Source organism: Triturus cristatus, chromosome 10 (genome assembly GCF_964204655.1).
Source record: "Triturus cristatus chromosome 10, aTriCri1.1, whole genome shotgun sequence".
NCBI lineage: Eukaryota > Metazoa > Chordata > Amphibia > Caudata > Salamandridae > Triturus > Triturus cristatus.
The window spans coordinates 334021791-334049429 of record NC_140593.1 but is presented as its reverse complement, the minus strand read 5'-3'; the positions used below and the strand labels follow the sequence as shown (position 1 = coordinate 334049429).

Genomic DNA, 27639 nt, shown 5'->3' with positions numbered 1-27639 from the left:
GCTCTAGCACTCCCAAGGTGCTCCCTTAGGGGATAGTGTTGTAGAGCAGCATTAGGCCTATCAGAGAGGAATGTTAGACATCTGCTGCATACACACAGTCAATAAATGATGCACATGGCTCAATAAGGAGATCCAAACCAATTTAGAATAATAAAATGTATCTTTATATAAATGTAGGCACCAAGATCAACAAAGTCAGGTAAGTACGTTTCGAGTTAGAAATATTTACAATTTTCAAACGTCAACACTTTTTGGAGCGGTAATGTTATCCTAAGGAGGAAAGACATATACTGCGTAGAGGTACTTCACAGCGACTCAAAGGACCAATCTTCCATACTTAGGGTGAGTATGGGGCAGGGTCCAAGGCAGCACCAACAGGTCACCTCAGGAAGCACTGGGGCGACCGGGTGCAGAGGCACAATATAGAATTGCGTGCCCCGTTGAAGTAAACTGGGATCGGTCAGATAAAGAAGAGGCTGCAGGCTGGGACTGGAGGCCAGTCCAGTTGAACCAACAAGGGGGCTCAGGTCTTACGATGCTCGGACACCTTTAGTCCCTTTCTCCTCAAGCCGGGGCGGCCGGGTAGAGAGGACTCCTGAGGTGTCGGTTTTCTGTCACCAGAGACACTTGCAGTAGAGGAGCCTTGCACAAAGAGGCTGCAGAGGGCGTCGGGAAGTCCGCAGTTGGTAAATTCAATGTGAGTTTCAGATCTTGAGGGTCTGGGACCCACGGCTGACACCACTGGCCCACTTCAACTCGGGCTAGGGAGCACAGGTGCAGTGGTGATTTCCAGTGTCAGGTTTTAGGAGGTCCGTAGTCCTCGCAGCTCTTCTGGGGTACCTGCAGGTTGCAGGGGAGCAGCTCTGCTACTTCACAGGAGGTCCTGGGTCTTGGGGGAAGGCTGGAAGTTCTCCCAAGCTTTTGGAGGCACAGGGAGCTGCAGGATGAGTAGTGTTTGGTGCAATTGTCGAGGACAGCAGACAGGCCGGCAGGGTTGCCCCAAGTCAATGCTGGTCTTCTCATCTTGCTTTTGCAACTCTTCAGCATCTGTCGTCTTCTTTCAGGTCCAGCAGGATCTGATTTCCTGGTGCCAGTAAATAGTAGATTTAGGGGCGTTAGGGGAGTGCAGTGTAGTAGCCAATAGGCTACTTACCCTTGGGATCACTACGCCCCCTATTTTACTACTTCCTGTGGGAAGTGGGCATAATCCTTCCCAGAGTTCCTAATTCTGCCATACGAAGATGGCAGACGTTTCATTTTCGTGTCCACACCATGTAGCCCACCATAGGGGTGGAAATAGCCTGAGGGTTAAAAATCACCTCCAACTAGCCAGACTCTCATACCAAAGGAGGCGGGCTCTTTTAAGCTCCCTGCCTTGGAATGCTAATTTACAGGGCATGCTGCTGTAGAGGGTGTGAAACACCCTCTACAGGAAGAGGCTTTGTTCCTGACCTCCTGAGAGCTTGGGCACTCAACCCTGGAGGTCAGAAGCTCATCTGTGGTGGAGGCCGGTCAAGACCAGCCAGCCAAAGCACTAGTAGTTGGTAGGTTTTCAGGAGGCACCTCTAAGTTGCCCTCGGGGTGCATGTATTAAGAAATCCATCACTGGAATCATTGTGGGTTTTTTAATACAAGATACCAAACATTCTTGGATTCAATGAAGTCATTATGAAGCTGGATAACTCGTTTTACACCGTATCCAGCATATCTATTAAAAATGGCTTCCCTAATCACTTGCACTGGCAGTAATTGGAATGGCCAACACAAGAGCATATCTGCTCATGCAGATATGTCCACACAGGTTGTATAGTGCAACCTGCCTTAAGGCTGTATGGCCTGCTGTAGGAGGGACCTATCTATGCTGCATGCAGTGTCTGTATACATGGTGCACAGGGATGTGTTTCAAGTAAATGTGTACTTGAATCCCAGGGTGCACTGCTCTATGTATTTAACACTCAATTCTAAAGCCATAAATACATAAAGGACTTCCACACGTCTTCAAAGCAAATTTGCTTCTTTTATCTAGTATTACATTTTGTACTTATTTGATGCACATCTAAACATCCATATTCACACCAATCACATAAACAATTAAACAACATATTAAATCACATGCAATATATCTTCATCCATGGATTCCACGTTATGCTTATGTCGCCCTATGCATTTCAGGACATTGGTCCCTTCCTCAGGGACTTCCAAATCAAAATAAACGCAGCAGCATATTAATATCCCAACAAAACCATACAACATAAAAAGAAACAATGACACAAATCAACTGTGATCGTCCAGAGCTTTCCTTATCCAAGTATCATCAGTTCTTATCAATGTCATGCACCATTATATACGCGGTGATTTCAAACATGCACTCTCATGTGCAGAAAGTGTTCGTGTTGTACTCTAGGTCAAGATTCAACCAGTCAAACCTCAGTGTATATCTTAGATCTTCTCTCTCCAATGTATCTGCTAATCCGTAATAAATCTCCATCACCATGGGTGCATATCCACGTGATTGCAATCCAATAAACTCACAAGGTAGTGGAATTATTGAACTTTCCAACTGAGAAAAAATGATCGTCAAGTTGCTCTGTAAATAACATGACCCTTTAATCAACTCGTTGGAGCGGACTAGATTATCATCACTCTATGGGAAAAACACCAACCTACTCGAGTACGTACAAAACGATGTAGGTAATTGCTTTCCGATCATTATCTGTGTACTTCGCCACCTGACCACGTCAATGTTAAACCTTGACCAACAAATACATCAATGTTATACGACTATTCTCTGGTTACATATATCATTCAATCTACTGCTACTGTATACACACACCTACCAGTATTCAATTAACGGAAGTCGTCTTTTTCTCCAGTAACAGCCCGTACACCCATGGCATCATAATATTTGTTAGTGCTTTGCTGGTTAAATCTCGAGAACACGTCATCTTCCACATACTAACACAGAAGACTGACTATGCTGATGTTAAACAGAACTCAGTTTTCATGGCAGGCCATGGTATTGTTATTCCCTAAGCATCCACACAGATAAACACACCTTGTGATATCGCATTTCGAATATTGCCTTATACAGTAATCCATTTTGTGGTGCTCCACACTCACACCTGTTAGGGGAGACAGGCAGCTCCTTGACCCTGAGTAGTACGCAATAACCCAGAAACGTTGGTTAAACTTGGGTCATATCTGAAAAAACACAGAGTGCACCACTCTCAATCTCTTTTGACACAGGGATGTGTGCCATGTTGTGTTTTCACTTGTGTCTGCACCAAGAGATGCAGCCTGCAATGGCAGTCTGCATAAGTTAGGTGAGGGGTCCCCTTAGGGTGGCACAATACATGGTGCAGCCCTTGGGGACCCTCTGCAATACCCTTTTCCTAGGTACCTGGGGTACCGTCTACTAGGGACTTACAGGATTAGTAATTAGGATTGCCTAATAGGGGAACAATTGTACAGTTTTAGGGGAAAGAGATCTGCCACTGGGGACCTGGTCTGCAGGAACCCAGTGAACTTTCGCGCAAAAATGCATCTAATACCAGGCAGCAAGTGGGGGTGACTATGTCAAGAAGATGTACTTTTCTACACAAGTTGTTTAGCCAGCTCTGAAAAAATAGAAGTACAAATAATTAATGTTCTATTAAAGACAGTTGAGGAGTTTGAACATTTGAAAAATGTGCATCACTGCAACAAGTTGCTTCCAGACACATTCTTGTCCAGACACCAGCAAAAAGTTACATATACGCAAGACTGGTTTCTCCAGCATGATCCTTTATAGATTCACACATTATTGTATATTTCCCTAGTCAAACCTGGAATCCTCCATAAAACATGGAAACTGGTCATGCCTTTGCACATATCCATCCAAAAAGGCCGCATATCATTGATGGGAACAGTCAGACTTTAAACTCAAAAAATGATCACATTTTTAAATCTGGCCTAGGAGGTAGGGTTGGCAACACGTGAATCGGTGTACGATACCAGTGCTGGAGAACTCCCATCACAGGTATTGTGAAAAATGTACTGCTCTCCTGCAAAGGATCACTTATAAACTCACATACTATTTGAATTGAAAACCAAGCAATAAATAATTAGGAGGTGAGCAAAGAGGTGCACAAACACTTATATTTGTGGGCACGGTCTGGCATATTTGATTGTCATCAGTATTGTTTAACTGTTTTTTTTAACAGAAGGTGTGCACACGCCTATACATTCCCACCTTGCACATCTCCATCAGCACAATGTTGGCAATGCACCGTGCAGCAGATGCCCTTTCTTTTGCGTAGTGGGTGGTCACTCATCATGCCAGATATCAGCTTTCTATTAACAGGCAGCCCGCCATATACCTGTCAAAAGTTATGATGGTGACCCACTGCTGTTATCTAGCTTGTTAAAATACCAAGAACAACTACCATCACAAAGCTCTCTTTTTAGGTTCAGCTGCAAACTCACAAGCTTTGCAGAGCCCGACGCTTCACCATATGAAAGGTTTTCATGCCATAATTATTGCTGCAAAAAGAACAATTGATGGACAGAATGCAGAACAATGTCATACATTCACCCCAGTACAGAGATCTGGGCCTAAATCCATCGTTTTTTTGCTCACCATGCCATGCCAGAACCCAGCCATATGCAAATCAGTCTTGACCCTGTGCCCAATGGGAACAGTCCAGCCGGAACTGCCAGGTAATTGTTATTACAGCAGCAAAATATAAGCATGTGTACAACAATTTTAGATGCTTGTGGATGGGAGGCGGGAACTCACACAACCTTTTAAAATAATTAACATTAAATGCTATGCAATGTGAATGAGGCAATACAACAGTTTATCAGAAACCGGTGCTGGAGAAAAAATTGGTATGGATTTTGAAACATAAATAAGCATTGTACATAAAAATATGATCTTCAATAACTTGCTACAATAATTTATTGTCAATAATGTTTTAGTTTTATATATTGTATTTATTTAAGACAATTTGTTATATAGGGGCTAGGAAACCCTCTATCCTCTACACCTGCTATAATCGTTATCCCTGTTTTTTGTAATCTCCGTTTTAAATTTATGTGGTCTTGTTTTTCTGTTTCTCTCTCATCCAGCATGCTTTCCTTTCATTTTTCCAAGAGAAAAACAGCCCCAAACCATATTTTCACATTCCTCTTGTTACCACGATAGTACCAAATGAGGTCTGGTACCACAGCACCTTCAACAGCATGCACGCTACCTTCAAAGTGATCGGATACTCAAAGGTAGTAGTATCCTCATTGTAAAATGATTTATCAAAATCAATTTTTCCATATGTTATAACATATGTTATTGAAAAAAGTTTCTAATTACACTGAAAATCACAATACAATTCCCTTACCTTGTATTAAATAAAGCAGCCTTTGCAGCCATAGAGATCGCATCAAAGAGGTTTCCATCACACTCCAACAACTGATTTAAAGAAAAGAAAATTCAATAGATTGGAAGTAAACAGCTTAGGCTAACATTTTATTAGTGAGTTTAGTAAAATAGAGAACTTGCTCATGTGACTTAAATAAATACATTTAAAAATAAACACTGTTAATATACAATCATCTGAGCTTCTCTCCCGTTGGTATAAGCTTGTAAGGACAGGGAGAGACTTAACATTTCCTCTGTTTGTTCCCAAAATCAAAAGCACGTTCTGATGCAGAAATATTGTAAAAACACCAAGAGCCTCATTCTCTGGCTTCTTTTTAGTTCAAAACAGACACCAGTGGCAAATGCAACACAATCCTAAATCTTTCAAAATAAAACAGGGAATAACTACATTTGTTAAGGATAAGTTATTTATTAGCTGCAAAGTGCCCCTAAAACGGCTGGGACCAACTAGCTTGAACAGGTCAGGCTAACATAATAAAAAATGGATAAAAGAAAATCAAAAGGCTCAAAATAGTGGGAGAACACAAATGTCCAAAAAGTCAGACGTTTTCATATTAGCAACCTTCTATAGTGGTGAAAACCACCTCTCAGTGGCCCTGTAGGAGATGCTGAATACGTCTTAAGTTGAAAATGCTGATCAAAATCGCTTAGTTTGAAAATGTTTTCAAATTCTTTTGTAAAGGCAGAGGTCTAATCATCCAAATCCACAAGCTTGGTTCCATTGAATGAAAGTGGATTAAGTAGCTAACAATATGCTATCTGCATCAGCTCTTAAGACAAATCATCTGTCCGACATTTAGACCCTTTCACACTCGTATGAAGCCTGGCTTCCGTAACTATGTGTATAACACTGCTTTGAACATAGTTACAGAATCAGGATCCCCATTTTTTTATTTGTTTCTATATTTTTGTATGTACATGCCACAGCTCTGGACTTCGGGTGGGAATTGGATGACGGCTGAGCAGAGTTTTTACACTCGCTCAGGGTAAGATTCAACAGGCGCACACTTGTGCAATATAGTTTTTTAACACGAGTGTGGAACATTGGTGATGGTCACTGGTGATAGCAAATGACTATCACATATTGTAACACATATAATCACTATCTGTTTTTATTTTCCATTGCTCTAATAGGTGGGCCCTAAAACTGTGAAAGGGCCACAGGAACAGCCATCAAGCTGACTGTATGGCTAGTATTCAATCATTTTATAACATGATAGTAGAGTGACATATACAATTTGGTCCTGACGAATGCCTGCATCTTTCTTAAGTCATATAAGGCAGAAACACATTGACCACATAGGACAGGGAACCATAACAATCCTTTGTCTTTTTGTTTTTAGCCCTATCCAGTGGAGGCACCAGAATGAAGAAATTTTCACCCAACACAAGATAGTTTTAAATCACTTGACTTGATCTGCACTCTACCCCTCACCCATATACATCTACCTTAGATCATCTTTGGGAGAAACATCTCTGCTCCTCCCCAAGGGGAATAGTATCCCACACTGGGTTCCTTGCGGACCCAATGTGTATGAAGAAGACCCTATGATGAAGCATGTCACCCTTGGCTGAGTGAGGGTTCTCGTTCAAACAAAATAGTGTTCCTATATACATCTCTTTTTTAGGTCTCACCTACACAGATCGCATGCGCTGCATAGGAGACCTTTAGCCGTCGTGTAGCTCTTTTTCAAAGCACATACTCGTGCTTGTGACGGCATAAGCCTTGCGGGAGTGCGCAACAGCGCGCCACAAGCACGAGTATGTGTTTTTAAAAAGAGCAGACTGCTCTCCCCACTCGCGGGTGCACCCCTCCGCCTCACTCTCCCGCTGCAGCATGAACGCCTTTTAAAAAAAAAAAAAAATCAGCGCGAGATGCGTGCTTGTTTTACTTCTAATCCTTCATTTGATCCTTTTTTCAACAAAGTCACTCTTTGTGCTCTCTGTTCTTAATCTAAGATATTGACCTACTTATGAGCAGTGTTTCACTTTTAACTCAAAGTATCGCATTTGCAACTCTTGTTTAAATGTGTTATTGCTTGTCTATTTTTGCGACTCGTTTTTTTGGGTCATGTTTTGACCTTTCACCCTCACATCTGGAGGACAACTGGTGTATTATTTACACTTCCTGCCACCAATTGTCTTTTGATAGCTGAAATTGTTTATTCTTGACCCACTTGCTGACATGAGTATCTTGAAATCGTACTATGCTGTTATTGGATGATTTCCACTGGCTTTTATTTGCATCTTGAACCTGGTAAATTAGTGTCCAATAGTTATAGATATTTGTATTTAACCATCACACCGATAGTTATTTTTTTCACGTGAATATGTATTTAGGTGTCCACATATGCGGTAAAAACATCCAGTATTAGAGACCAGTTTTAACTGGTAGACGTGTTTTTATCTGGACTGCAAAACTTAATTTAAACAAGCATTTGCAATGCAATGCAATAGGTCTTGCAGTTGTGAGAGTCTGAGCTATTGGAATTGTAAATGGCAATGCCTTTTATTTACGTGTTGGTTTTCAAAACATAAATAAAAGGCATGGTCATTTACAATGCCAATAGCTTAAACTCGCGCAAATGCGAGACCTATTGCATTGCAAATCCTTGTCTTCTTTGTTTTGAACCAACCCACGAACATAGTGTGTGTTATAATTGACTGGAGCAATATGTTTCGTTTTCTCAAATGGATGGTTTAATGCACCTATGGGACCCTTGGTGTGAATATATAAATTCATCGAAGACAGACATGGTCTGGTCTGCCAGTGGAATCTTTCGCCATAATTCTGACAAAACGCTGTAACAACTAAACCACAAAAAAATAATTAATATCCGTTTTCTCAGGGACTTGGTGTAAGGAACTTCTGGTACTGAACAAAGGAAGCACAGGTGGCTGGAAAATAATGTGATATTTGTGTAGTGTAGAATACGGCTGACTGGACATCAGCTTGCCCAAATCCTCACATATGAGGATATATATTAATGTATCCAGCATTCCGTCATGGACTCCTTCTTGGTCATCCATGCAGCGTTTTGGTGAACAAACAACTGACTATTTAACTGAATATTCTACACTGTTTGCTCATATCTAAAGCAACTACTTTGAAGAACCTGTGCATGACTGAAGCACTTCCTTTATCCAGTCTAAGATTTTCAAGACATGGTTCCACTTGTACAAAACAGAGGCCTCGTCTGGGAACTGGCGGCCATCCATTGCTCTAGGAAAGGTGGAAGATCACAACCACACCCAATAACCTACTTTTACTCCAATTCACTAATGTAGGCTTATAGATGTTGTCATTATCTGGCTAATGCCAAATTATATTCTCAAGCGCTCTCTCTCACACAAGTGTGAAATCGCCTAACTCTCAACCAGACTCTTTAAAAATCGGAAGGGGGAGTAATCTTTTCTAAGGTTATAGGGGGATGGGGTCTTGTCTCACTTTGGTGCCCACAGCAATCCTGACAATGACAGGAAACATTTTTCCGGACACCCATCACGGGTTCCTGATAGATTCAAATTGATTGTACTTTGCATGGGGACCTCAGATTGTAAACAACAACTAAGTCTACTATAAGGTGCACACACTTTCCTTCAACATACTGCTTGATTGACTGACTAATTAGCTGGACAAAACAATCAACAATGTAGCAGCAATAAAAGAGGGCTTTGTGTAAACTGTAAGTAGTTCAGACTTAGTGCTCAATTTTGGATTGCCAAACAAACCAAGTGCCAGTCGTGTTGGTCATTTTAACCACTGTTGCCCTGACAGAGGTCACTGTCGTCAACACTAGGTGACCTGCAATTGTTCCTGCCCCAGCACTCAAATCTGAAACAACAGACTGGTACCCAACCCTGGAGTAGGTTTCTGCGACATGACTGGTAGGGATTTGAATTCAGTAAACTCAGTGACCCCGAGGTAATCCATGTGCCTTTGGGTTCACCGGTTTCTTTTAGGTAACCCTTCTCTTGATTTTGTGAAACTGATTCTTCTTAAATTTTATGTTGCAGTTTTTCAAGAGATCACCACCTTTCTTTCGCCATCTACTACAAAACGGACTACACTCATCAGTAAATATTTCAGTTCAACTGTATTTCCTAAATGGTTTCATGAAGATTATTTTTCAGATAGGATTCTTGGCGATTGCCTACCTGGTTTTCTTTTCATTTGACTTTGCTGGATGCTTTCTGCACAGCTTTCATGTATAAATAAATCAGACATAACAGTCCATCAATTTAAAAGTATGTTAGTCATTCCTAAAATACCACTCTTAAACCAACTTTCACACTGATCAATAATGTGTACATATCTGCACCACAAACAACATACTTTGGAAGTATCTCATGGCAAACATCCTGTGCTTCTGAAGGTAAACTGTTTATTGTTAGCCACCCATGAAGAAACTCATTAGCTTGGCTTTGCAGGCACCACGAGCCAGGGGACTTACTGCTGGTATCCTACCAACCTCCAGCCATGGCGGGCAATACAACAAGCTTGGTTAATGTCATTACCCAGACAATGCCTTCCTTCTGCACCTTGCTTTAAAGATGCACTCCATACATCGAAAAAGGAAATAGAAATCTAAAAACGTCTGCATTAAGTGAGAGACAGGCAAAACATAAGTCTGGGTTAGACCTTTGCAAAATAGAAGGCGATGTTAGACAGCAGGGCAATTTACAGAGACCGCTGAAAAGTGTCAGAGTATTTTAAAAGAAGAAATCTTTTTGTGAGCTACTGGATTCCAGTCTACTCAAGGAACTCAACCTCATTGTTTAAAGACCATACTCAGAACAAGGGTAGAGCTACCAATGCTCTTTATCTCAAGGTTGAATTATTTTACTGTTATTAAGGTTCCTGGTCTAATGGTAGTTTTTTGTTTTTTTTTACAATTCTTTCAGTGTTTATTAGATTTATTTAATCTGCGTTTTGTTCCATATAAAATTCACCATTACTATTTTTATTATTTACACGAAAAATAGACAGGAATCTGGATGGCAATAAGGGCTCTATTATGCAGCAATTTGAAACACAATACATGATTTATTGCAGTTATGTTAAAACCACAATGTGCTGTTTATTTTTGCTGCACCAACAGCTTTCTAGCTACCCTCATTTAAAGACATACCAACTGAGAACGTCTCCTGGTAAGCGACAATGGGAAAGAGCTTTTAGTATATTTGAAGCGAAGGGAGAAGGGCTTGGAAATAACTGAGAACTAGGATACATGCAAGAGCATCTGACTTTGTTAGTTCTCGTCATGCTGGTATGGAATACTTATTCACAGCCTGGGGTGCTCTTTTTACCTTTTTTATTGTTTAAATCTCTTTATTGAAATTTCAAACATATAACATTATACAAATGAAAAGAAGGGAAACAGGGACCCTTGGGTTGAGACACTGTGCCATTGATATCGGTAAGCATATGTCCTGGAAGTGTCAGGCGAAATCCGCAGGTACAGCTGCGGGTGCTTGAGAGGGTAGGGAACCCTATCAAAATTAAAGGGAAAAATGACAACAATACAAAACATAACAAACCCCCTTCAAACCATCCCACCCCTGTTCCCTGTCCACCGCAGGAGTTATTGAGATGCAGCTAGGCTCGGTCAACGCTGCCCCGGTTGTGTGTCAGAAAGGCGTAATAAACGGAGGTATCGGGGACAGGTAACTTCCCGAAACTCAGAGGCTAGTAGGGATAGAAAGAGCTGCCACAATGCACTGTATTTGGATCCCTCCCCTGCAATCGTTAATGTCAGTCTCTCCATACCCAGCACATGCCAGAGGCGATATAAACACCCCGTGAATGTCAGAATGTGTGGAGTACGCCAATGAGTGAGCAGATTTTGTATCGCTGAGCCCAATGCAATAGCTATGAGTCGGCCCCTCCGGGAGCGCAGTGGGTAAGTCAGGGGGTTCGGGAGGCCCAAGTGAACATATGCCAGAAAACGTGGAATTTCTGTCTCAAAGTGTTTGTCCACTTCATCTAACACTTGTTTCCAATAAGGCTGTATACGGTCACATTCCCATAATAAATGTACCAGAGTTCCCACTTGATCGCAGCCTCGCCAGCACATAGCCTCCCTAGTATGATCCATGAAGTGAAGGCGTTCTGGGGTGTAATACCAGTAAGTCACAACTTTTGTGAGGGTTTCAGTGAGCCCCATGTGGTACGCTGAGTTGCGGGCCCTATAATAGATCCCCTCCCATTCTTTATGGCTGAGCATTCGACCTAAATCTTTTTCCCAACGTGCTCGCCCTGAGCTGTAAGTGTGTGTGTGTTGGGCCTGTAGCATCCGGTATAGGTCTGATATAAGCTTTTTATCAGACATGCAGGTAATAAGCCACCTCTCATAAGGAAGAAGATGTCTGTCAGCTGCGGAGCGAACTTGGTCATGGAGCGCCCAGTGGCGGACCTGCATATATCGAAGTCTCTCCACCTCAGGCAACCCGTAATCCTGCTGGAATTGGTGAAACGGAATAACTCCCTCCTCGGCGTACATTTGGTGAAGGACTCAGATGGTCGCCACCTAGCAAAGGCTACCCCATCCATACCCGGGGTAAAGTCGGGATTATCTATCAATGAGGTGAGCGGCGATGGGAAGGTCGTGAAGTCGTGTTTAGTATTTGTTTGGTCCCATATCTCCTGGGGTACCCGCGTTATGTAGGACACGTATAACTTAGGGGGTCTGTGGCACTTGCGGAGGAAGGGAATTTCCTGCAGTGGTCTGGCAGCTACCGCCTGGTCCTGGAACAACCAATGTTTCTCGGACTCCCAGCGGCTCCACTCGACCAGATAGCGCAGCTGGGCCGCCTGGAAGTATAGCTGCAGATCGGGGAGCCCGTGTCCACCACTCTCCGGGGGGAGCGTCGCCAACCTATGCTTCACTCGTGGCTTTCGACAGTTCCAGATAAATTGAGCAAGATCTGATTGCATCTGCCTTATCCAGCCCGGAGGCGATCGAAGGGGGATTGCGCGAAATCAATAGAGAATTTGGGGGAGAATGGTCATTTTGACCGCTGCTATTTTACCTAGCCACGATAAGGTATAGTGCTTCCAACATCCCAACTCCTGTCGAATTTTCTGTCGCAAACACGAATAATTAATGGCAACTGTTCCCGAAAGGGAGGGGGCAACCTGAATTCCCAGGTACGGGACCGAGTCTTTCGCCCATTGAAGTGGACGCAGCTCTTGTAGGTAAGCACGCGTAGATCGGGACAGGGAGAGGTCCAAAGCGATCAATTTCTTCATATTTACCTTGAACCCTGCAACCCGTGTGAATAGGTCCAAATCCGCTAGACACACTGGGAGCGCATCTCGTGGGTGAGATAAGAAAAGCAACACGTCATCAGCGTATAAGCTGATCGTGTGAGTGTAACCGCCGAATTTGATCCCGGTGATCAAGGGATTGTGCCGCATCCTTTGGGCCAAGGGTTCCATATAGAGAGCGAAGAGAAGGGGCGACAGAGGGCATCCCTGTCTCGTACCTCTCTCAATGGTAAATCGGGAGGACGTGTTTCCATTCACGCAGACTGCGGCCGTCGGGAATCGATAGCAATTAAGGATGTATGTGCGGAACTTCTCGCCTATTCCTGCTCGCTCAAGAACTTGCTCTAAATTTAGCCAATGAACCCTATCGAACGCTTTTTCAGCATCAATAGCGAGCATCATATATTCCTGTTGTGTCCGCGTGGCTTTCTCGATGAGATGTAGGGCCAGTTTCGTATTGTCTGAGGTTTGGCGTTCCGGAATAAAACCAGCCTGATCCGAATCTATAAGACCAGGCATACAGGGTGTAAGGCGGGCCGCTAGGATCCCCGTGTACAACTTAAGATCTATATTCAACAGGGAAATAGGGCGGTATGCACCACACCATGTCTTGTCTTTCCCTGGTTTGGGGATCACTGCAATGGAGGCTTCCAGGAGATCTCGTGGGATCGCACCGGGCTCGGCGAAGGAGTTAAAAAGGTGGGTGAGGAGAGGAGCAATTTGGCTACAGAACGTTTTATAAAAAACGGCAGAGAAGCCATCCAGCCCGGGGGCTTTCGCCGGTTTGGGGTGGGCGATGGCGGCTATAACTTCTTCTGGGCGAATGTCCTTATCGAAGGAGTCAGCTTGAGCTTTGGTCAGAGCTGGCAAGGTGATGGAGTCTAGAAAGGCAACCCCGTCCGAGCTCTCCACAGTAGAGCTATCATAGAGATCGGCATAAAATTAGCGAAAGACCTCCGCAATATCTCCATCCTCTGTGGCCCGTTCACCATCACCTCGCTGAATTTCCTGCACTCTCTGTTTTTGCCTGGTCTCGCGTAGCTTATGGGCGAGAAGTTGTCTCCACACCCAGGGGGCTCCGGTTCTCGGATGTATTCTCTCCAACTTCCTTGTTTGTTGGGCGAGTTCTTCTCGCTTGCGCCTACGGTCTACATTATCCGCAGCTGAGATAGCTATTAACTCCCCCCGAATGACCGCCTTCAGTGCTGCCCACTGTGTTGCGAGGGTAGTGTCTGTATTAGCATTGTGTGAAAGATAATCAGTGATGGATCGCCGTATCTGGTTGACCACTTCTTCGCGATGCAGTAGAGTATCCCGGAGGCGCCAGGTCCTGGGTGGTGGATGCATGGGTGGAAGGGTGAGGACAGCCGCTACAGGTGCGTGATCGGAAAGGGAAGCAACTCCTATTTCTACCTCCTTGGTCAACGCGTGGACTGGTGTGGATGCCAAAAGAGAATCTAACCGGGCATATGTCTTGTGTGCACTCGAGTAGTATGAATATTCGCAGCTATGGGGCTGAAAGCTGCGCCGTAAGTCAATGAGGTCTAAGTCGCGCAGGCGGGTAAGTCCCTCCGTGGACAGGACGCCAGCCTGGTGTGTGCGTTGACAAGATCTATCAAGTGTGTTATCAAAAACCAGGTTCAGGTCCCCCCCAGGAGAATGTGGCGATCCACTGTGTCTGTTATGTCGGTGAGGACAGAATGCAAGAACCATTCTTGTTCATCGTTCGGGGCATACACGGAGCCGATGGTGAATGTAAAATGACCCAAGGCAAATCTATAAGCCAACAACCTACCCCGTATTTCAGCCTCTTTGTGAAGGACCTCCCCCGAAACTGCTGGGCTACTAGAATGGCTACCCCGGCTGTTTTAGTTGGGCTGGAGGAAAAACAATTGAGTGGGGAATTTCCGGGAACGGAGGCGGTGACAGTCTTTGGTTAACAGGTGCGTTTTCTGCAATAGGCAGATATCTACATGGGCCTGCTCCAAACATGACAACACCGCTGCGCGCTTCACTGGATTGTTAAGACCCCTCACATTGAGGGTAAGTATCCTAAGCTTGTGAGCTGGCATTCAAAGAGACAATAAGACCAAAGGCAATGGCGACATGGCAGTGCAGAGACTACTGAGGTACGGGGTGGTCTCCGGTAACAAGAAACCTCGATAACGGGAAACTGTGCTGGGCCTAAAGAGAAGGTGGACAAGGAACAATGAAACCCTCCCCCCAAAACCCCTCCCCCAAAAAAAGTAAGCAATAAGAGAATAAGAACAAATCGTCCATCATCCACAGATGATCGGTAATGTTACGAAAGGGGTAGTTGACCAAGGATCAGTATGCCCCCCACCCGCCAACAGCCCAGGGCAAAAATCAGGTTATCAGTCGGCCTTGTGATATCGCAGGAGTCAGCTGGATGGAGACCCGGCCAGGTCCACCGAGGCCGCAGCAATAGCAGACTTTTGGTCTTGTGCGATTTCCGCAGAGGGAGGCTTTTTAGTGCGGCGTCTTCCGCCCCGCCGGCGCCACCGGGGCCCGGAGCCACCCCCCATCAGTTTTGTGGGCGTCCTCGTTATACCCCTCCACTGGGAGATCTATGCCCAGGCCTCTGACAGGGATTGCAACTGGTACAGTGTATTGTCAATGCGGAACACCAAGTGGAACGGGTGACCCCATCTATAAGGAATGTTGCGCTGCTGTAGATGCGCCGTGATGGGACGGAAGGATGTGCGTTTCTGCAGGGTGAGGGCTGATAAGTCTTGATAGAGAGAGATAGAGAAGCGGTGACTGGTCCCGGATTGTCAGGGGGTGTAACTGGCGTGCCCGCTGCAAGATTTCTTCTTTGGTACGATAATCTTGAACGCAGACCAGGATGTCAGACGGCGGAGCCGAGGGGCCCTGGATGTGATTGAAAAGCTCCCTCGTGTACGTGAATAGGTCTTTCGTGTCCTCGACCGATTTTACCCCTCGGGTGCAGATATTGTGGCGCCGGTAGCGATTTTCTAGGTCATCAAGATGGGTCTGGAGATCAACCTGCTGGTCATGGATTCTAATCACCTCCTGCTGCAGCGCAGCCACCTCCGTATCCCTGCCGTCACTTTTCTCTTCTAGATCGGCAACGCGTTCGCCGAGGCCGTCCGCGTCTCTCGGAGCTCTGCAGTGAATTCCTGCTTGAAGGTTTGGATATCCTCTCTCAGCGCTGCAAACAGACTCCAAGAACGCTTTTGTAATGTTTTCCGCTCCTTCCTCTCGCCCAGGTGCAGGCCAAGTAGTGCTCGTCGCCATGGCCTCAGTCTGTTGGACAGTCTGCACCCTGGCAAACAACTCTTAAGTTCTTATCCTTGCCCCGCCTAGAGGATGACATAACGCACCGTCAACCAGGTCATACGAGAGCGTAGGACCAGCTGCGTTCCTCGGGAGTACCTCTGACAGGTCACTAGGAGCTATAAAGTGTCGAGCCGGCACTCCGTCCGTGATGCCTGTGTGTCTAAGGGCTCAAAAATGGATGGGCTGAAGTGAGGGACGACCCCGTGCCTCATAGCCGGAAGTGCAACAGCTCTCCCCCGCAGGGCGCCCCCAGAAGGCCCAGCCCCTGGTCCCCGCGTCACCGTGCTGCCCCCTCCGTTCATGACCCAGTGTCCGTGAGGGGTGCCTCCCGCGCCGGTCTATCCCTACTGAAACTCACGCACCCAGAATGTCACTTGCCTGAGGCCGTCGTGAGCCACCACCGTTCCGTCCGATGGTCCGCCGGGTGGCCAGATCACTCTCCGCCAGTCACCAAAGCCACAATATCCAGGACAGGGCTTCCCGCAGACCTTCGGGACCTCCCCGCACCAGAAGACGCCACACTAATCCAGATGCCAGAAGTCTGCCACTATGAGGATCCGCAAGTCTCCCGCAAGACCTCCTCCACCAGCGCCAACCCCGCAGCCAGCAAAATGGGCCGCCTTTGGTCCGTATCTCAAGGTGACCACAGCCAGACCAGACCACCCGGTGCCTGCAAGGCCACCGCCGTTCAGCAGATCCCGCACCGTGTCCTCTGGCCCCGCAACGACACCAGTGATCCGTCCTCCGTCGTCTTCTGAAGCTCACAGGGCAATTGATGCGAGGCAGCTTCGGCGCAGAGGCCCTCCCCAAGCGTGCGCTCCAGAGCGGCCCCGCTGCTCCGACCAAGGCCTCACAGACACCGTCTTGGTGGGCTCACATCTACCCCTGCAGTTCTTCTCCGGCCTCGCCGCTTCAAGCAATGAGGGTCTCTGGGCGCCCCCGCCGCAAAGTCACCACTAACGGGCACCGATTCCACTACCAGGCCCTCAGTCGAATCTTCAGTTATCTCTGCCGTCCGGGCCCCCAGAAAAGCAGCTGATCGCCGGCCACCAGGACTCACCCAGGTAGCTCCCGGCCCCAGCTGGAGGAGAGAGCAGAAGGTGTGTCCGGACGGGCGCGGCGCGGGCACTCCGGGACGTCGCCCAGCACGCGGGCCGTCTGTCACTCCCCTGTAGGGCGCAGGCTGGCAAAGTTCGGGGGCCGGGTGAGGGCTGGCGGGGCAAGAGTCAATGGGGACCTCGATGTGGTTTGGGCGGACCCCAGTCCTTGCTGCAGAAGGGGCAGATGCAGCAGTGCCGGCGCTGTGGAGGCCCTACAAAATGGTGCCCTGCGTGTAGGCAGACCGCTGCACTTCCTGTGATGTGGGCTAAGCAGGGCACAAGCGTCTCGCAGGGTGGGAGCCCACGGGGCAGAGGTCTGTAGGATCCCCGATGGGGACTCGGGCCCTCCGGGGCCACGCATCGGCTGCCCAGCTGCGTGTGTGGAGGTCACAGGGCTCACCCTCTGTGCTCCGGCGTGCTGTCTCCATATCGAGGACATCGAGGCGCCCCCCAGGGCGCCGCCACGCTCCCCAACTCTGTCCCCGCTACTGGAGGGGGCTGTCACGATTGCCGTCCTCATTGAATGCAGATGATGGCGCCCTATCTCGCATGCGCGAGGAAGTCAGACAGGCAATAAAGCCTGACTTCCACAGGAAACCGCGCTTTGCCTCATTACGTTCCTGAGCTATAGTTTCCTGTTGGGTTTCCTGCATTCCTTGCATACCTTGATGTTTCCGAACCCCGAGAACACTGAATCGTTGTTGAACTGCCTCGTGAGCCAGTTGCGAGGACTTTCATTGTTACTACACAAGTCTCTGTCATTAGCCCCTCACCTTGGTTTACAAAGGCGGTGCTCGTATTTCCCCTTGAGTCAGACTGCAGAGAGGGTAAGTTCCGTGGGCGGGTGTAGTGCGCATCGCGGGTCCCGCCCGTCGACCGGACTGGTGTTCCGTCGGCCGGCCGGGCTAAGTGGTGTCGCTCTCTCGTGTCATGGGACTGCCCCCTACTTTGTAGTCAGCTACGGGTTATAGTGCGGGATCCCTTGAAATCCGGAAGTGGTGAACCCGAACACTATTCCTTGTCTTCCACTGACGGTTGGATGTCATCCCCTTATCTTACAGCACACCCGCTTTCCTACAAGGTGTCACAACAGTAACGGAGGAGTGCAGAAGCTGTGGACATTTCTGTTACCTGAGGGGATACGGTAACAGCGAGTATTCGCTGCCTCCTTTCATTCTCATTTATTTACGTATTTGTGTGTACAAGTTGGCTTCTTGCATGACGACAGAATTTCATTCTCAATGGAAGATTAGCCTGTATCCAGCTATTGTTTATGTAAGGATATACAAGTCATGGACTAGCCTGGTGAGCATGAGCACCTACATGCAACTTTCTAATGCCTAAAGACATAGTGTAAGATGGTACTGACTTCTCCCTTTTTTCCTTTTGTAGGCCTGTGCCCCAGAGTGGTTTAGTGCATCCTGTTATAGATAGAAGAAGGGCTGATTAAGGTATTAACCGAGATAAGGGTTATTTAGTTGAGTACATAACACTGTAGGTATAGGTACTTATTGTCTATTTTCTCTTTTTAGTTCTACTTATGCGAAGGACTCCTGGTTGGTGCCATAAGCCGAGAGATTCCTCCCCTACTTTCCTTGTTTTGTTTCCCTTCTTCCCCAGACCTACCATTGTGGCTTAGAGTCTGATAAGCGCAATAGGTGGTTGGGGAAGTAGCGGACCTTGTCATCTGTTCCAGGGCGCTTCTGCAGAAAAACAGGTGAGCACCTGAACGACTCTGACAGGGGCGCGGGTGTGAAGAGAGCGCCCCCCGGGCGGTCTGGCGAGCTCACCGGCGAGAAGTGTGCCGCAGCCCCAGCGGCCGCCGCCGGCAGGGCACACCGCGGCCGGATGGCAGGGCCGCGCCCGCGTCTCCTCTGACGCCGCGGCCATTGCTCGCACCACCTCCGAGGCAGCCTCTGTGGCCGATACGGGAACCCGGGAGACTCCCGGGAGGGCTATCAGTCGTCCTGGGCAGGAGAGGGAGCCCGGACACTCCTCCTGCTGCTATGTGAGGCCTGGGGCCGGTGCTGTGAGTCGGCGGGTGGAGGAGCGAAGACGAGACACGTCTTAGTGCTCCGCCATCTTGGCCACGCCCCCTTTTTACCTTTTTTAAACTGAGTCGGAGATGGAGATTTCATCCTATAGGATGGGTTTAGGATTCCCATTTTTTTCTGAAGTTCTCAATTTTTTCGGGTAAAGAAATGTAAATGGGAGAATAGGTTGTTTTGGGACTGTGCTGTGAAAAATATGGTACACCAGAAATCTGGGAGCCAAACGCATGATGGGTCTTTCATTCTCCGCACTTCTGCAGGGTCATAACACAGGGAATACCGATTAAAAAGCGAGGGAAACCTGGAGAACAAGTTTGTTAAATCTCGTCCCCTAAACAGCCAAGTCCATGTTATAGGAGAACATGGTTTAGAACATTAAAAGACAGGAGTTAGTGCAGCAAAACGTAGTACTTAAACCGGTGGGCAACAAAAACAAAAAAGAGTTCTGATAATTACAGACTTATAAACCACAACGACTGTTTGTCCTGCTGGGTCCTACCTTTGCTGCTTGTTCCCTGGACGGTGCCACATCAGCAGTTCCTGCCGCCTCCTCCCTCCCGCCGCCGCGTTTGCAATCTCGCGGCCGCAGTGCGGAGGGGGGAAGATACTACAATACCCAGGCTCCCTCCCTGTTCCCACCCCGGAAGCAGCGCGAAGCCATCTCCCGCGCCCGGAGGGGTTTAAAAAACGGACACTATCCCCGCGTCGCGGGACCGCGCGCGGGCGGCGCCGGGCTGAGCCCGGGCAGAGGGCGGGCCGTCAGGGGCCAAGGGAGGCCAGGCCGGCCCCCCCCCCCCCCCTTGGCTCTGGAATTTAGGACTGAACGCAGTAATACTAGTAAGACTTTTTCATCCTTGTTATAATATTCATATTGCCAACTGCGATTGTTAGCCATCTTGCTTACAGACTTTGTAATTTACTACCACCTACCATTACTACTTCGTCAGCTGTACGCTCTAAAATGGCCCTCAATCCGCCTGATAACGCAACTAAAATGATAACTCCTCCACTGAGAGCTCCACGGAAAGGCACTTTAGATCATTTTCTGGCAAAAGCTGTTTCGAAACTAGACCACCAAATAGCAGACACAGAGCGTCGACTGTCGCTTGGTCCATTTTCTAACAAACGCTCGTCGTTAGGCCCCATTCAAACAATTCCCTCTCCTACATTACTACCCACGACCAATATTTCCACTCAAATAAGTGATCCAGGTATTCCCTTGCTTTTACAAACTCAGCCACCGATAGCGGACACCCCAATGGAACCTGTGATTATCAATAACAACTCGAGCCCTTCTGCATACTTCATCCCGTCAGAGGCCCCATCCATCATACCACCCAAAGAAAAATCAAAACCTAATAAAAATAACAACCCCCAAAATAAACTAAGACCTGGGGCAACAGTAAAGAGAAAGCGGGGGGGTCAGGGTATCAAAGGTAATCGACCAAAAACACCAAGATTACACCCCAGTCCTGTACAAGCTACTAACGACCAACTATCTACTGTCTTTGACTTAAATGACGACCTAATCAAGAGGATTGAACATTTAGTCAAATCCTTATTACTCCCATTTTCTGAGAGATTTAAAAGGCTAACCGAACAATTAGACACTTTAGTAGCAGCATCCTCTTCAAATACTGCACTACTGAAAGACCTAGCAACTTTTAAAACAACTGAAATTCAGAAATCCCCTGCTAATATCATCCCAAGGGATCCTTTACCATTACCCAAAGCCAATACGCATCCCCTGGCTAAATCTACAACCGCACTAGGTCCTACAGGAGAGGGGAAACAAATACCCTCACCCAATATTCCAGGACATAAATCCACTAACAACATCAGGGCACCTTCTCCGAACAAGTCCCTAAAAAGAACGGACGTGCGCATAGATCTACCACCTGAGGCGGCACCTTATGCCGTTATACTGACAGGAGTACCAAAACTAGCATCGGGTAAGAAAGAGGGGTTTATAGAATTGAAAAACAAAGTAATTGACTGGTTAAGTAAGCATAGGCCTCTGCCCCCCAATATTAATGGCGAGATACTACATGTGAGAAGGCTGTCCTGGCTGGGATGTAGGCCAAAGGACATAGAGGGCGATATCATAATTACTAACTTTAAAGATTCAAGAGCAGTAACTCTTATAGCGGACTGGTTCTCCGAGAGAGGAAGGGAAGGAATATCAACCCGTGCCTTGAGCTACTTCTATCCCCAATCTCTTCTCACCCCTTGTAACAACAAATCCACCTTTAATACACTTAGAAACGCCAGACATTCGTCACCACCTCGACATCTTACCACAACAAGACAGTGGACGGACCACTTCCCCCCCCCCCATTCCTCCCAGATAGGTTTCACTCTTATCAACACCTAAATACCCGTAATATACCTCAGTATCCCTTATGGCCTGTCCCTATTACTAATCGTTTCGAAGTACTGACAGACTTAGACGACCCGGACTGACAGATGGAAGTATTCCCAGAGATTCATTCCCATGAACAGTCTTTTGTGGCTTCCAATCCCTATTCTAACATTGGAAGCCTTGGTCTGGATGCCCATAACCACTGTGTTCAGGGAATCTTAATTAAAGAGGTAATCAATGATCGGATTCATACCAACCTTGATAAACCTCATTTGGAAGTTATTCCCCAACTTGATCTTATCATTGACCCTAGTTCCCTTTCAACTTTAAACCCCACATCGAGAGATGAAATTACCAATGTTTCCCTTACGAGGAAGTCAGTGGCGGCACAAAACATTATTTCATGGAACATTGCAGGTCTTATTAATAAAATATCCCATCAACCCTGGCTAGACATTGTGTCTACTTTTAGTGTCATCTGCCTCCAGGAAACGTGGGCTGTTGATGAACTCCACATATTGGGATATCAGACTTTTCATGCACCTGCACAATTCATCCCACAGGGGAGAAATAAAGGAGGCCTGACCATATATCTCTCTACGACACAGGATATAAAAGTTGTTAAATACTTATTCACTGATTATTATCAGATTTTAGTCATTAGTTGGGGCCACGTAAAATTTTTGACCCTTATTAATTTTTATAATAATATTCCAATTGATAGCCTAGAAAGCCAGATCGATATACTTATTCAGAGTGTAAATACTATTAAGACCCAGAACGAAGATGAGCCACTTTTGATCTGGGTGGGTGACTTTAATTGTACAATTTGCCCATATGGATCCAAAGGCATTTGCGGCCTTGGTAAACATAAGGACGATAACCCAACCCACTTTGTTCACTCTAAACTGGGAAACTTTCTTAATAACGTGCTCTTTCATTTTAATTTGTCTTTTATAAATGAACTATGCACCCCAAATATCCCCTTTCAACCAACTTTTCACGGGCAGGGCTGTAGTTCAACTATTGATTTTACCCTTATGTACTCATCCAACGCAGGGTTAATTACAGATTGGGAAACACATGATGTCATTTTGGGCGATCACTACCCAATCTCCTTCAATCTAAAAATTAAAAACATACATCAGACCTTCATAGAGAAGTTTACATATCACCCTACTATTAACCTAGCCACAAAAAATGGCTACTCGATAAAATGGGATAGGGTAAATCCCGTAGATTTCCTACACAAATTAATGGAAACCTCCCGAAATGACATACTTGTCTGCTTAACAGAAAAAGAGGAGTCACTAGAAATCATGACCTCCTTTTCAAAAATCCAACTTGATCTTAAAAAACTGTTAACCAGAGAATATAGTCCTAATTCTACAAACAGCCACGGTTGGTTTGATAAAAATTGTACTGGAGCTCTTCAAGCTCTTAAAAGGGCGCTGCATGGAACAATGAAATCACCAGCCGAGATTCGGAGGTGTAGAAAAGCATATAACTTGGCTGTAAAATCGAGGAAACAAACATTAAGAAAAGAGGCTTGGCTGGCTCTAACTGAAGCTTCTAAAGCCAAGGACAACACAGCTTTCTGGAAAGCTGTTAATGCCCCCTATCTACGACACAACCAGTTAGACACTATAGATATAGCCATTAACGGGGAAACCTGGGTGAATCACTTCAAACTTCTATATGATAAACATGAAGACCTTATTTATAGTAATCCTCTGGCGGACGGGTTACTTATTCGAAAACCCACAATTTTATCTATTTCATTCCCAATAGACATATCCTTCTCTTGCCTGGAGATTACAAAGGCAATCAAAGATAGCCCTTCAGGCAAAGCTCCAGGTCCAGATGACGTTCCGACAGATGTGTATAAAGCCGAGCCTGACTTGTGGGCCCCCCTGCTAACAAATGTTTTAAATCATTCCAATCGACATGGGTTCCCACCGTCTTGGTCCGAAGCCATAGTCGTTCCGATTTTTAAGAAAGGAGACAGAGACGACCCCACCTGCTATCGGCCAATATCGCTTTAAGATGCATTCATGAAGATAGCATCTCGGGCAATTTTAAATAGAATACAATCTTGGGCGGAAGAGAATAAGATAATGTCACATCTACAGTATGGATTTAGCCCTGGTAAAGGCACTATAGAACAGAGCCTAAATTTGGCCTTAGTTCTAGCAAAATATAATCAGGCTAAAAAGGGAAAACTTTTTGTTACTTTTGTGGACCTGAGTTCCGCTTTTGATTGCGTGAATCACGAGATATTATGGTCCATTTTATCAGAGATGGGTATAGATTTAAACATTTTACACTTTATAATAGCACTTTATAGCGACGCAGGTGCCAGAGTACGTTTTGGAAACAAAGGGGAGTGCTCTGGCAAATTTTCTATTAAGAGAAGGGTGCGACAGGGGTGCATTTTAGCCCCCCTGCTTTTCACCCTATACATAAACTCCATTGGTAAACACTTAATGGAATCTCAGTACGATTATCCAACAATTCTGGGCACTCCTGCCCCATTATTTCTTTATGCTGATGACGCTGCCATCATGTCTCGTACCAACATCGGCCTTCAGAGGGCTGTCCAGAAATTTGCTAATTATATGAAAGAACGAGGGCTAAAAATTAATATTTCAAAAACATTTACGATGGCCTGTGGTCCCGGCACAAAGAAAACGCCTTGCCCAATCTTCTTAGAAAACAAGAGAATCGAGACCACAGACCAATTTTCTTATCTAGGAATAAATTTTGATAGGAAGGGAAACTGGCTAGCAGCTATTAACGCCAGAAATTTAGCCTTCATTCGAGAAATAGGCGCCTTAAAAAAGTTCTCCTGGAAAATAGGTGGCAGACCAGTGAAAGAGCTGATTGAAATCTACAAAGCTAAATGCGTTTCTACTGCCACCTATGGAGCGGGCCTTTGGGGGATTGAAAATCCATCTCTGATACAACAAACAGAAAATCAGTTTTTACGCTACCTATTAGGAGTCCCCAAATCAACATCAACCTATTTTATACATATTGAGTTGGGCATGCTGTACATCTCAGATGTTATTAAAATTGCGCCCATACTCTTGTGGCATAAAATCTGGGTTACTCCGGAGACCTCATTAAACAGAGATCTAATTACTGACTGTTTTAGCCTTGATGGATTGACAAACATTAAATGGCTTGCCTATGTAAAAAACATGCTGATCGAACTTGGCCACCCGGAGTTCTTTGTGAGGCCATCAAGTATGGAAACGGTGTCTAGAAAAACTCTAAGAGAGCTGGCTCTCAACCATCTAATTTCTAATAGATGGACCTTAGAAAAAACCAAGACAACAGTCACTGATTTCCAAAAAATAACTATTAATGAAGGCCTCCAAAGGTACCTCTTAACTCAGCCAAACTGCTATGCTCGAACGCTATTGACCCGTCTTAGATTTGGTAACTTTTTTCGCATGATCACATTCCCTGCCTGTAACCTTTGGTCCAATGAAATTTTACTATGCCCATGTGACAATATTTCTGCCCAATCAAATATTCATTGTATTTTATTCTGTAAATTCTATCAGTTGCCCAGGGGAGCCTTCCTAAAACCGATTTTAAAGGCCTGGGGAATCCGTACCTGCAGACCCGCCATGACTAGGCTTTTACAATTAGAAAATGAATGTGTTACTTCTGCAGTAATCAGCTTTCTAAAATTGGTCATTAAATTTCGGAACTCAATGCAACCATCCTAAAAAGCATATTATGTCTTTTTATCCTTTTTTAACTGTTCTTATTTGTATCAAATTTGTAATGAATTTATATGTATGTATGCTTTTATGATTTTACTCTGAAAATCGAATAAAGCTTTCATGACTGACTACAGACTTATGTCACATAAATGAGAAGGAAAAAGTCAAAACTGGTGAGGGAGAGTAAGCTGGTCCTGTGGATATTTAACCTCAGTTCTTCAACTAGGCCTACAAAGCTAATTGGCGAACAAAGAAGTTTAAGCTGTACAGGTGTTCCGGACTGAGAGGAAGATGGATGTAATGGGGTAGTTTCTGTCCTTTTTTTTTGTCCCTGGAAGCTCGGACTCACAGACCTTTTACACTTAAGCAATAGGGAAACTTCTCGGGGTCTAAATAGGGATTGTGTATATTATATTCAGTCGTCTCTAACCCTCTTGCATACTAGCTGCATCCATGGTAAGGGAATACATAGGTTTACTTATAGTAGCATGTTTTTTATTTAACATCCAAAAACACATAATGGAATTCATATGAAAGGTGGGTGTGTTGGGAGATATGGAAAGCAGGTGAAATCTCAATATAACATGCATACAAGTTATTTAATAAAATATTGCAGAAGGAAGAATGGTGAACGGTTTCCACTTACCAAAACATCTACATATAGAACCCAGCAGTGCTCTCCTGGATGAATACAGAGGGATTTCAGATCAACACAGCTTTTACTGTTATAAATTCTGTATAATGTATTTGATATCTCAGTGCCAAGTTCTTCTCCTCCCCGACCTTCAAATTCCGGTGTGGCGTTTGCCGAGCTATAAAAATGAAAACATACAACACTTTAACAATGTTTGTACTATCTTACAACAATTATACTGCATTTACACCCCGAATGGTCTAGTCTACGCTCAACAAAATCTAATCACATTAGATTTGTTGTTAGGCTTTGGAGATTCGGGAGAACATTAATTTGTGTTGCCTATCAAGGTTTGTTAAGTGAAAGCACAACTAAAGATATTTTTGTAAACTAAGCCCCGCAACTCTATCTTCCTTAATATCATAGTTATGTAACCAGTGCCACCAATAAAATAAAAAAAAGTCTGGGATGTCGAACAACAATATAGAATTTAGAACTGCATCTCGGAGTAAATTAAAAAACACATTCTGTCCCTGAGGTGTGCAGCCACTGTGAAAACTGAATTGATTACATATTAAACAGTTAATGCACAGCTAAACGTATGAGTTGCCACAGATTCACATATATGGATGATGGGGTCAACACTGAATGCAAATTAGTCTGAAATTCAGGTGTGAATAGAAAAATCACATTGCATGGAAGCAAAGCCTCTTGTGGGTGTTGGAAGAAGCATGAAGCTTAAGAGGTGACCTCATGAAAGATTATGAATTTACCTCAGGAACCAGTGCAAAGGTGGTCAAATCCCAGATTGTTCATTTCCTAAAATGGCACCTGAGCAATTTATAGTCAACTATGTGGCATAAATAAATGTGAGACTGGGTGGACGTGGGTGTGATGTATATGTTCAAACTTTTCTACTTGAGACAGGTAGTCGTTTTGGCTTGCATGGGCCAAGCACTCCCTGTTTTCCAAATCCTACTGCAAAAAATAGAACATTACAATGTTTTATTCTATGGATACTGCGTTAAAACACAGCCTCTTAGACAAAATAATTTTCCCCACAGCTAAAGAATGATTTGTGTTTTAACCTAATGTGCTATTAGCACGACACACGCACAAAATCTTCCTGCCGACCTTAATTTCTTTTATACACGTGCACATCAAAATATATAAAATATATTTGTGGCTTGAGGAGTGGAAAAGAAAAGCCAGTTAGTCTTTTGAATGCCAAAAAGGACAATGAACAATGGAAAATAATTACAAAAACTTGTTGAAAAAAAACTGTACGAGAGACCAAACTTACTCCTCATCAATATACAATCAAGGCTGTACTTTTATTCAACCGGGTGGTATCCTGTACTGCAACTTTACATAAAAACCAATGAGGGGTTTAATTAAATAATACATTTCTTGCTTTAGTACTAACCAATCGACAAAAAACTCCAAATAACCTTCATATGGTCTCTCATGTTTTGGAACAGCCATCTCTGCTTTAACACCCACCAATATATCTGTATGACCCTAATGGAAAACAAGAAGAGGAAGAAAAATATTTAAAAGAAATAACATTTGCAAACCGACATATGTAAGACACAGGGGGTGATTACGATGTCGGGTGGACTTACGTTCCCCGCTCCTCCCCCCCCCACACACACCAATGCTGAAACAGGATTGACCAAACTCAGGTCGGCAGTCCTGACCACCTAATCACGATGCTACCCAACACTGTTCGGTCGCATACTCTCATT

The 27639-nt window shown here is 45.2% G+C and overlaps 1 protein-coding gene across 1 annotated transcript in view; it reads right to left on the bottom strand.

Annotated features, from left to right (window-relative positions):
* Nucleotides 1-27639, bottom strand: part of EXOSC7 (exosome component 7) — a 101215-nt gene that overhangs the window by 49866 nt on the left and 23710 nt on the right. Inside the window, exons 3-5 of the mRNA XM_085630086.1 lie at nt 27318-27412; nt 25904-26069; nt 5376-5446 (exon numbers count right to left, since the gene is read on the bottom strand). Coding sequence (XP_085486212.1) covers nt 5376-5446; nt 25904-26069; nt 27318-27412 — 332 coding nt within the window. The remainder of the gene's footprint in view (nt 1-5375; nt 5447-25903; nt 26070-27317; nt 27413-27639) is intronic.